General features: G+C 38.9%; 1 protein-coding gene across 1 annotated transcript in view; it reads left to right on the top strand.

Moving 5' to 3' along the window:
* ZMAT1 (zinc finger matrin-type 1) overlaps positions 1-11250 on the top strand; it is an 86215-nt gene extending 74965 nt beyond the window's left edge. The window contains exons 7-8 of the mRNA XM_056125675.1: positions 5213-5312; positions 9773-11250. Of these exons, the coding sequence (XP_055981650.1) occupies positions 5213-5312; positions 9773-11117 (1445 nt within the window). The 3' untranslated portion in view covers positions 11118-11250. The remainder of the gene's footprint in view (positions 1-5212; positions 5313-9772) is intronic.
* The last annotated feature ends 913 nt before the right edge of the window (positions 11251-12163 follow it).

Here is a 12163-nt window from a genome sequence, read left to right as displayed (position 1 = left end):
CTATTTGCTAATATTTTCTTGAGGATCTTCGCATCCGTGTTCATCAGGGATATTGGCCTATAGTTTTCTTTGTTGGTGGTGTCCATTTTTCTTCATACATTAAATTATACATTAAATTGCACCTCTACCTACATGTAGCTTTCGAGTTTCACCATTGAAGAACCAGACTAAGTATTTTTAACTTTGACTACATATTAGAGTTACATAGGGAGGTTTTACAAATCCCAATGTTCAAACAATCCATAAAATAAATGATATTAGAATCTTTGGGACTTGCACAACTTCCCCATCAATCGCCAGTAATTGTGAGGTAGCCAAAATCGAAAGTCACAGTATTAAATAATGAAGCCTTACATTTCATCCAGTCTGTGCTTTGAGATCCTTAGTCCTGTGAGTTATGAGATATGACTATAATTAGGAGAAAGTTCTTGAAGGGTCAGGATATAGGAGATCTTGAAAGGTATAAAATAAAAATATTTATTTGCTGCAGCCAACATGGCTGACCCGAGTTCGATTCCTCCGCCCCTCTCGGAGAGCCCGGCAAGCTACCGAGAGTATCTCGCCCGCATGGCAGAGCCTGGTAAGCTCCCCGTGACGTATTCGATATGCCAGACACAGTAACAACAAAGTCTCCAATGGAGACGTTACTGGGCCCGCTCGAGCAAATCGATGATCAACGGGAGGGCCTTTACCTTTACCTTTACATAAAGTCAGCAACAAGGAGTCCTGGCAAGATTGATGGCATCAGTGTTGGACACAACAAATAAGCAGGTTTAGAAAGGAAAATGGATAGAGTGAAAAACAAATTGAAGATATCCTATGAGATTGGATAGTGGGTATGAAACTTTCCTTGCAGGTGGCAAACCCAGATTCAAAACTCAGTACCACATGTGTTCTGTGAACTGTTCCAGGAGTAATCCTTAAGCACAGAAAAAAGCGTAATCCACAGGCACAGCAAGGTGTGGCATCCCCAAATATTAAACTGAAAAATATTGGAAGTAGGTTCCTTGAGAATATCAGAAATTTTTACAATGGGGCCAATAAATAGTTTCATATCATCACAGAAAGCGTTGATAGATTTTATGTATTATTTTCTGATATAAGAAAATTTAAAACAAAGGAAAGGGTGTTGGGAGGATCCTCCCAAGATGGGAGAAGCATGCTGAAAGTACACTATAGACCGAACAGGATTGCCTCTTAATGCCTCTTTTGCAAACCACAGCACCCCAAAGGAGAGAGAGAACAAAAGGGAATGCCCTGCCACAGAGGCAGGGTGGGATGCGGGGGTTGGGGGGGTGAGAGGGATACTGGGATCATTGGTGGTGGAGAATGGGAACTGGTGGAGGGATGAGTACTCGATCATTGTATAAATGAAACCCAAGCACAAAAATTTGTAAGTCTACAACTTTACCTCATGGTGCTTCACTAATAAAAATTTTATTCGTCAATTGCCTCGAGCAGGCCCCAGTAACGTCTCTTTCATCCTAGCCCTGAGATTATATTCAAGGCTCTTTAGGAGAATGAGACCCATCGTTGTTACTGGTATTTGGCATATTGGATACGCCACAGGGAGCTTGCCAGACTCTGCTGTGTGGGCAGGCTACATTCGATAGCCTGCCAGTTTGTCCAAAGTAGGAATGAGATAATAAGATGTCATAATAAGATGTCACGAGGCCGCAAATGTGGCCGCGCGGTTCCGGAAACTGGTTTTTATAGTCTCTGAGTCTTGGCCGTTGATGGGATTACACGGCGCCAGGGGGCCAGTTGGTGGATGTGACCCCCGCCTACTGGAATTTGGAGGATCTGGGTGGAGGATGCTCGGCCCCAATCCGAGTAGGCTTGGAGATCTCAACCCCGTAACCCGTGTGGCTTTGTCCCTCTGCCAGTACCTTCATGTGTGCGGAGAGTGATCTCAGCATGGTGGTGGCTGGTCCTGGAGGTCTTCGACTCCCGGAGCCCTGGTCGGGGCGGGGAGGAAAGCTCAACTCGCTCCCCTCCAAGGGGCCCTGGCGAGGACAGCCAGGCGCGGGGGCAGGAGACTGAAAAAAAAAAATAAATAAAATAAAAAAAAATTAAAAAATTTAAAAAATTTAAAAAAAAGGAAAAATACAAGTGCTTCAGTAGTAATAGTAAGACCACAATCCTAGATCCTCTGGATCTTTCATTAATGACAGCAGTTCTTCTAAACCTATATATTGCTTGTATTACAAAATTCGGCTGCAATTCTTGGAGGAAATGTAAAGAACATTATATTTAATTTAATTATAAAAACTAAAATAATATAAATTCTATGAATTTCTAATGCATAATTTGTTTATAATCATAATAAAGGGCTGGAGCGATAGCACAGCGGTAGGGCGTTCGCTTTACAAGCGGCCAACATGGCCGTCCCGAGTTCGATTCCTCTGCTCCTCTCGGAGAGCCCGGCAAGCTACCGAGAGTATTTGATATGCCAAACACAGTAACAACAAAGTCTCCAATGGAGACGTTACTGGGCCCGCTCGAGCATAATAAAGGCTTGAAATATAGGGCAATGCCACTTTATAATGGTTGAACAAATAAGTCATGTAGGACACTTTCTATTTTAATTTTTTTGGATTTTAAAAAATTGAATCACAGCAAGATACACAGTTACAAAGTTGTTCATGATTGGATTTCAGTCATACAATATTCCAACTCCTTTACTTTCACCAGTGCACATTTTCCACCACCAGTGTCCCCAGTTTCCCTCTTGGCCACCAACCCTTCCTGCCTCTAAATAAATCAGTTTTCTTCCCTCTCCTCCCTCACTCACTCTCTTTCTTTTGGACCTTATGGTTTGAATTACAACTACTGAAATGTTATCAGGTATATCCCTTTACCTACTTTCAACACTCAGTTCCTGTCCAAAATGATCATTTTCAACTATTATTGGCATACTTGTCCCTTATCTAATATAGGATACTTTTGTAAAAAAGATAGAAAAACCTGGTTTCAAATCTAGAGATTCCAATTTAATTGATCTGATGTGTATCTGTAATGTTAACATTCTGGGGCTTTCCACACAATTCTCATTATAACTACCATTGAGAACCACCAAAGAAAACTAAGACTTTTGCCCATCTTGCATAAATTGGGTATCCTCAAAATGTATAGTTTATACAAGTAAGTTGAGTCTTAATTTCTATACAAGTTAAATTATTACAGTTCTACTTTCCTGAAAAATAAGTTGTAGTGAGCTTGTATAGCCTTGGATCTAGTCCTTAGCTTTACATCAAGTTCAGAATATTCAGAGTTGACCAGCCTTAAATAAGAGACTATGCACACATCAAAATTGGAAGATGCTGATAAATAAACAAGGAACTAGAAAAGTGTCACTTTTTGTAGTTTCTTACAAGTTTTCTAATGATTACAAAGTTCCTTACCCATCAGCAGTTACCTAAGTTCTCCAGAAGAGAATCCTGGTGATCTATATTTTAAACACTCCCAGGTGATTCTTATTAGAGAAGCATGACAGCCATAAAATGACCTTTTATTAGGAGAAGATTTCTGTTTACAATTCCCAAATTTAAAAAAAATCTCCTTATAGGGTATAATATTTGGGTATCAAATCATATGGAAAACAAAATCATAATCAGAAGGTGACAGCATAAAATTAAATCCCAAAGAGTATAGTTTACCAGGAATTACTTATTCAGACTTTGGCACAATCTACTGAATTCTCTTGGAACTAAAATAAAGTATGTCAATAGTGAGTAAAGTTCTCATGTTGTTCGAAGGCAACATATTTCTCTCCCCTTCACAGTAATGTTGTGTATATAGGAATAATTTCAGCTTGAATAAGGCTAATACACATTTAGTATCCTTTAGATGAATTGATGTTTGATTTAAAATATAGCAAATAGTCTTGCTTTTCACTAAAATCTCTGCAGTCACAAATATACTGCATTCTTTCTAGGTTTGTATTTTTTTCTATGTGACTTTTGGAATGTATAAATTTCTTTCCAACTAAAATATATGCCCTCACCTTCCAAGTCCTCCTAGGAGTGATTCCTGAGTGTTTGTGACAGCCAGGAGTAAGCTCTTAGCACTGTCAAATGTGGTCCGAAACCATTTTTTTTTTAAAAAGAGGGGCCTGAGCCATAGTACAGTGGGTGGCTTACTTTTCTTCTATGGCCAACCCTAGTTTAATCCCGGGCAGCCTATATGGTGCCCTGAGCCTTCTGGGAGTGATCCCAGAGCACAGAGCTAGGAGTAAGCCCTGAGTGCAGATGGGTGTGGCACCAAACAAAACTAAACAAAAACTAAGAAAAAAAAGAAAAGGTGAAAGAATCATGAAAGTAAGAAAAATCTTACAAAATATCCCCTGCTTCAAATTCTACCTAAGAAACTAACTAGGAAGCAGCAGCAGTTCTTAACTCCTTTGAAGTGGTAAGTAATAGTATTGTTTTATAATTGTTTTCAGCTTTTATTCTGAGTGAGGCTCACTGAACCTTTCTCTTTTCTAAAATCTGTTTATTTAATAGCTTTTGATAAACTGATCCACTATAATGATTTATAGGTTAAGTGAATAAATTTACTTATCTTTAATTTTAGAGCTGTTTCAAATATTGGTTGGGTGGAAAACTAGAGGCAAAGAAAAATAAGGTGTTAAAGTGGCAAAGTTGGTTAGACATGCTAAATTTGAGGTGCCTGCTACACTTGCATGTAGTGATAATAAATAGATTACAGTGTCTTTAAAAATAGGCCATGGCTGGAGAAGCAGTGTGGTAGTGTTCAGAGAATTCTATTGATCACTGGCCCTATAACTGTGACCAAGTCATCTGATTTTTCTGAGACTTCTCTTTCTATTAGGATACCCACAAATTAATTAATGCATTGTCAGTTCTTTGCTCGAGCGGGCCCAGTAACGTCTCCATTGGAGACTTTGTTGTTACTGTGTCTGGCATATCGATAGCACAGCGGGTAGGGCGTTCGCCTTACAAGCAGCCAACATGGCCGACCCGAGTTCGATTCCTCCGCCCCTCTTGGAGAGCCCGGCAAGCTACCAAGAGTATTGGATATGCCAGACACAGTAACAACAAAGTCTCCAATGGAGACGTTACTGGGCCCGCTCGAGCAAATCGACGATCAACGGGAGGGCCTTTACCTTTACCTATTGTCAGTTCTTATTCAACTATGTATTATAAGTATAGCCATGTTTATCTTTTTGACTTGAACTCTTCTTTTTCAGCATTTATTATGAGAAACTACGTTTGTCAGATTTGTCGTATTACCTTTACATCTTTAGAAACGTTCCGATACCATATGCAAGAAATTGAACATCACATTAAGTAAGTAGTTTTTGCTAAAATGTCCCTATGATATAAAAATCAGGACTTCTGTCAAATACCCTTGCATATATTTTATGAAATTTCTAGGCATTCATTACCCTATGACTTGATTCTTGATATGGTTGGCAGTATTCATAACACATTACATAACATTATCAGCCCCTATGGAGTTTTCTGGCCATGTTAGTGTACTAACAGAACTGGCTACCTGAAACCCATTTTGATATGGCAGCATTCTCAAGCTAACCTTACAAATTCGAATATTCCCTGGAAGATTGGTTCAGTTTCAGGGATTTGGTAATCCTGTTATTATCCTTCCAGTGAGGAATAGCAGTTAAATTAAGGGTTTTACTGTTAGGCAGACCTGAACTAGAATACCAGATCTATATTTAAGACAGAGTGTGTACCTCTGGACAGCTTCATTATAAAGTATTTATAATAAATTATATATAAGGCTCCTGACCTGGCATATAGCTTAATAAATGTTTACTCCATTACATTCTGTTATGTTAAGGAGACAATTTTTGAGGACAACTGTGAAGTAGATACGTCAAAAAGTAAGACAGAGAATCATTTAACTATTGTGTATTTGATTCTTTTTTCTTTTTAAAAATCAAAGGATAATATTTTTTCACAGTATTTTATTCTGATATAAAATAATACTATTTGAGTCTGAATAGTCAGGAACTAAGCTTGCTTAGCCAAATTTAACCCTTTTGAGAATTTAAAAAAATCTTGTGATCACAGAATTAATAGTTATATGTACATATCTTCATAAAATTGAAGATATTGAAATTGAGTCATGAAACCTGTACAATGTGATGTTCCACTCAGATCATTTTTTCCCCTTTATTTTATTTTATTTTTTTTACAGTTGTAGATTTACAATTTTTTGTGCTTTGGTTTCAATTATACAATGATCAGATACCCATCCCTCCACCAGTGCCCATTTTCCACCACCATGGATAATATCCCTCCCACCCCCATCCCCCCATCCCCCCTGTCTCTGTGGCAGGGCAATCCCCTGTGTTTTCTCTCTCCTTTTGGGTGTTGTGGTCTGCAAAAGAGGCATTGAGTGGCAAACATGTTCAGTCCATAGTCTACTTTCGACATGCATCTCCCCTCCTGGGAGGATCCTCCAAACATCCTTTATGTGGTGCTCCCTTCTCTATCTGAACTGCCCTTTTCTCTAGGATACCCGGCTGGCCTCTAAGTTATGGAGTAATCCTCCTGGTGCTGATCTCAGCTATTCTTGGGTATTAATCTCATACTTTGTTACTTTATAACCCCCAGATGAATGCAATCTTTCTATGTCTATCCCTCTCTTTCTGACTCATTTCGCTTAGCATGATACTTTCCATATTGTACCACTTGTATGTAAATTTCATGACTTCATCTTTTCTAACAGCTACATAGTACTCCATTGTGTATATGTACCAAAGTTTCTTTAACCAGTCATCTGTTCTTGGGCATTCAGGTTTCTTCCAGTTTCTGGCTATTGTAAAGAGTGCTGCAATGAACAAACAAGTGCAGATGTCACTTCGACTATACATTTTTGCCTCTCTGGGATATATTCCCAGGAGTGGTATTGCTGGGTCAAATGGGAGCTCAATTTCTAATTTTTTGAGAATCGTCTATACTGTTTTCCAGAAGGGCTGAACCAGTGGACATTCCCACCAACAGTGAAGGAGTGTCCCTTTCTCGCCACATCCGCGCCAGCATCGGTTGCTTTTGTTCTTTTGAATGTGGGCCAGTCTCTGAGGTGTGAGATGGTATCTCATTGTGGTTTTGATCTGCATCTCCCTGATGATTAATGATGTAGAGCATTTTCTCATGTGCTTTTTTGCCATTCGGATTTCTTCTTTGAGAAAGTTTCTGTTCATTTCATTGCCCCATTTTTGGATGGGGTTGGATGTTTTCTTCTTGTGGAGTTTAACCAGTATTTTGTATATCCTGGATATCAACCCCTTGTCAGATGTGTATTCGGTGAATATCCTTTCCCATTCTGTAGACTGTCTTTGTATTTTGGTCACTGTTTCTTTGGAGGTGCAGAAGCTTCTTAGTTTAAGATAGTCCCATTTATCTATCTCTGTTTTCACTTGCTCGGCCAGTGGCGTGGCATCTTTGAAGATACCATTCGCTTCAATGTCATGGAGGGTTTTGCCAACTTTATCTTCAATGTACCTTATGGTTTCTGGTCTGATGTTGAGGTCTTTAATCCATTTTGATCTTACTTTTGTACATGGTGTTAGGCAGAGTTCTGAGCCTATTTTTTTGCATGTAGCCGTCTAGTGATGCCAACACAATTTATTAAAGAGGCTTTCCTTACTCCACTTCACTTTACTTGCACCTTTATCAAAGATTAGATGAGCATATGTTTGAGGGGAGATGTCAGTGTACTCAACCCTGTTCCATTGTTCTGCAGTTCTGCCTTTGTTCCAGTACCATGCTGTTTTAATTATTACTGCTTTGTAGTACAGTTTGAAGTTCGGGAGGTTGATTCCTCCCATTTTCTTTTTCCCAAGAATTGCTTTAGCTATTCGTGGGGGCTTGTTGTTCCATATAAATTTCAGGAGTGTTTGCTCCATTTCTTTGAAGAATATCATGGGTATCCTTATAGGGATTGCATTGAATTTATACAATGCTTTCGGTAGTATTGCCATTTTGACAATGTTAAGTCTCCCGACCCATGAGCAGGGGATATCTTTCCATTTCCTCATGTCCTCTTTTATTTCCTGAAGTAGCGTTTTGTAGTTTTCTTCAGAGGAAGGGGTGGTCCGGCAGGCAAGTGCCCGGACTCTGGCGCCCGAGCGCGCAGGTTCAAGTCCCACTCAGACCATTTTTATGGCATTAAGTATCACAGGTTCTGTACTAACTAACCAAAAAAACCCTTAAAATTTAAGTATGACCTGAGTATCATGTAGTTTTTCTTCTTTATGCTCATCTTTTATTTCATTCCAGGCCTGAAATTTTTTTTTATTTTTATTTTTATTTTTTATTTATTTTTTTTAAATTTATTTATTGAATCACTGTGGGAAAGGTTACAAAGCTTTCAGGTTTATGTCTCAGTCATGCAAATATCAAACACATTTCCCTTTACCAATACTTATTTTTTTACCCTGAAGAACCCCAATAAAACCCCACTCCCCACCCCTCCCCGTCCCTGTGAGGCAGATGAATTCTAGTTAACACTCTATCTGCTTTGATTAGATTCATTGTTTCAATAAGATTCACCACTATTATTTAGAGTTTACCCCCCCCAAATCAGACATGCTGAAAAAGCATTGTGAAGTGATTTGCTTTCTACAGCTGGGTTCAAGAATTAAATGTTGGTTTTGGATTTCTGCTACTTTACCTATTGACCCTGGAAGTATTTCTACTGAAAGTCAGATAGTTAAGAAATTGGTTTCTGTGTTCTGGAGTCGTGGCCGTGCTGGAGAGCTGCTCGCGGGGGGCAACTGGTGGCCTCGGTAGGGCGTGAAGGGCGGAGCGAAACGCCCCCCTTCCCATGAGGTTTTAGTCACCCCCACACTTCCTGCTCATACCTGCTGTCCACAAGGCTCCCATGTGGCCGCCATCTTTCTTTCCAGAGAGGAGAGGGCGAATGGGGCAACACCCTTTCCCCTCCGGCAGACTTGATGGGCTGGATCAACGCATAGTCCGTTCACTTTTCTGCTCCAAGCTGCTGGGTTCTGCATTAAGTCCTTGTGCTTCTGGGGCCATGGCTGTGCTGGAGAGCCGCTCGCGGGGGGTGACTGGTGACCTCGGTAGGGCGTGAAGGACGGACCGGAACGCCCCCCGACCCATGAGGTTTTAGTCGCCCCCACTCCCCCGGCTCATACCTGCTGTCCACAAGGCTCCCATGTGGCCGCCATCTTTCTTTCCAGAGGGAGGAGGGCGGAAGGGAGCAACACCCTTTCCCCTCTGGGCAGAAATGATTGCCTGGATTAACGCATAGTCCTTTCACTTTTCTGCTCCAAGCTGCTGGGTTCTGCATTAGGTCATTGTGCTTCTGGGGCTGTGGCCGTGCTGGAGAGCCGCTCGTGGGGGCAACTGGTGGCCTCGGTAGGGCGTGAAGCGCGGACCGAAACGCCCCCCTTCCCATGAGGTTTTAGTCGCCCCCACACTCCCGGCTCATACCTGCTGTCCACAAGGCTCCCATGTGGCCACCATCTTTCTTTCCAGAGAGGAGAGGGCGAATGGGGCAACACCCTTTCCCCTCCGGCAGACTTGATGCAGGCCTGAAAATTTTATGTATGTTTTAAATAAGTGTGAGGTGCCTGGGAAGTATGTGACTATTCCTTCTGCTGATTTTGGCACAAAAAAGACAATTAATGGCTTTTGTTTTAAATTAGAATTATTTTTTATTTGGGGGTCCTTTTTCATATTAATCTTTCTTAAAACAAAAAATTAGAATAACACAACCTAGTAACTAGAACTTTCTGTTTTCTTCTTTGCAGAGAATCTGTTTTTATCAATCTAGCTAAGAATTCCAACAAGACAAAAAGCTATTACCAGGATAGGTTTTCAGATTACAGAAAAATGCAGAAAGCAAGAAGATCAGAGCCCAGGATTTCCAGAATGATGGAAGAGAAGTCTTTGGAAAGCCATAGATACAGAGAAGTGGTTGATTCCAGATCCAGATATAGAGTGTCTAGACCAAGATTTCCATGTCACACTTTTAAGGTATGCCCAAGACCATACAATATTTCACAAACATCAGAAAACAAGCTGTCTCATCGCATACCAGATACTTCAGAGAAGACATCTGACTCTTTTCAAGATGAACTTGAAGATTACATCAAACAGCAGAAAGCCAGAGGTCTAGATCCAAACATTCATTTCAGAAAGGTAAAAGAAATCTCTAAAGAAACACGAAGTTATAGAGAAATGGATTCTGGATACAGACAAAGAACATTTGATAAAAATTCTTCATTTGATACTTTACATACTTACCAACAACCATATAATAGTTTTCCAGTGGAAAAGAAGTTACCTTACTGGCAACCAAGTCATTCAAAGAGATCATCTGATTCTTTCCAAGATGAACTTGAAGATTATATCGAAGTGCAGAGAGCCAGAGGACTAGAGCCAAAGACTTGTTTTAGAAGGATAAGTGAAAGCCCAATGACAGTCCGTAATAACAGAGAAAATGTTAGTTACATATTTAGAAATACAATGGTTGAACAAAAACTCCCTTTTGGGACTTTTCAGTCATGTCCAAGATCATACAATGTTTCACAAATAGTGAAGAAACAGTTACCTCCTCAGTGCTTACCAGCTCATGATAGCAGACAAAGCCTAGACTCTTTGAATTATTATCAATCTACCAGAGACTATTTCTCAGAAAATGTGGCATCTCTGAGCCTTAGTGAGCGAAAAACTAACTCTGGCTCCAAAAGTGTAGAATATGAAGTTGACAAACATGTTTCCTCGGAAATAAATACTAGTGAACATCAAGTAGGACATAAAAGGAAACATCAGAAGAGAAGTCACCATGAAGAATACAAAGAAAAGTCAGAGAAGGAACAATCTAAGTATAAAAGAAAAAAGGATAATGAGGATATGGATCAACACAGGATCAAGAGCATACAACAAAGGGAAAAAGAGGGAGATAAAATTCCCTCAGGAAAATCTAAGTATCGAAAGAAGAAAAAGAAGCACCATGTACACTCTGAGAAAGAAGAATGCAAACACAGGAAAAATAAAAAGAAATCTGTTGAAGTAAAGTCAGAAGAGGAAATGCTTTGGGATGAGTCTATTCTTGGATTAACTTTAGGTTCAAAAGATGAAGAAATGAAATAAGAATATGGCATCAGGCTAAAACAGAAACATCAGTGAAGAAAAGAAGAGGTAGGTATTTAGTAAGATAAGGTGAAGTTGGTGTAAAAATTTAAATTAAGTTGAAAGAAGAAACAATCCTAAACTTACCCTCTAAGAAAGAAGAGCATAAGAGCAGATCCAAAACATGAAAGAAGAACATTGAAGAACAGTATAACCACTTTAGGAAGAAGAACAGTATAGCTGCTTTAGGATGTCTCTGTTGTAGGAATTTGAGATCAGTTAATAAAATAAATTTAAACAAAATCAAGATGGAAAAAAGAGAGGAAAGTGCACTACTTGTAATTTCAGGAAAATTATTTTTTGTGAAAAATTGAAATTGTATTGAAATAAGAAGCAAATATGCCTATGCCTGATTTTTGAGAAAGAACATTAAAAAAAACAAGGAAAGAACATAGGGAACACAACAAGTTGTTCCTTAAAGAACTAAGTTGAAGATTTTGGTTCATCAATTTCATGTTACTTGAATTTTGCTAAATGGACACTTTAACAAAAGGAAGTGAATGAAAAATATTCAATACATCTTTTTTCTCATTACTGTTCCTCATTTTCTTTGAAAAATAGAGAAAATTATGTTTCATAAATAATGCAATTTCCCTTAATTATTTTCAAAAATTGCTATGATAGTGAATTGCTTTCATGTTATACGATTATTTTAAGTGATATAGTAATCAGACATTACAAAATCGATCTCTTGTTTGAATTTGTATTAATATCAGTGGTATTCTACCACTGTTCTATTGTTATTCTATTTTATTGTTGTGCTTGTTTATACTCTTTTTGTTTTATCTCAGGAAAATGTGAGTGGTTGAAATTTGGTTCTGTTGTTGTTAAGTTTAATTTTCAGTATATGTTTGTTTTTCATGCTTCTGTTAGTGCAAAATGAAACAATCTATAAGCTTAGAAAATATATAGTTTTTAAAAAGTTTTTAAGTGCTTGTACAAAATCCATCTATATTCTGGAAATGTTTACATTATATTAAAGTGTTTTAATTTCTACATTTTGTTCT

Source organism: Sorex fumeus, unplaced genomic scaffold, assembly GCF_029834395.1.
Source record: "Sorex fumeus unplaced genomic scaffold, SorFum_2.1 ptg000058l, whole genome shotgun sequence".
In the NCBI taxonomy this organism is placed as follows: Eukaryota; Metazoa; Chordata; class Mammalia; order Eulipotyphla; family Soricidae; genus Sorex; species Sorex fumeus.
The sequence above is the reverse complement of the archived record's forward strand: the minus strand, read 5'-3'. Positions and strand labels throughout refer to the sequence as shown.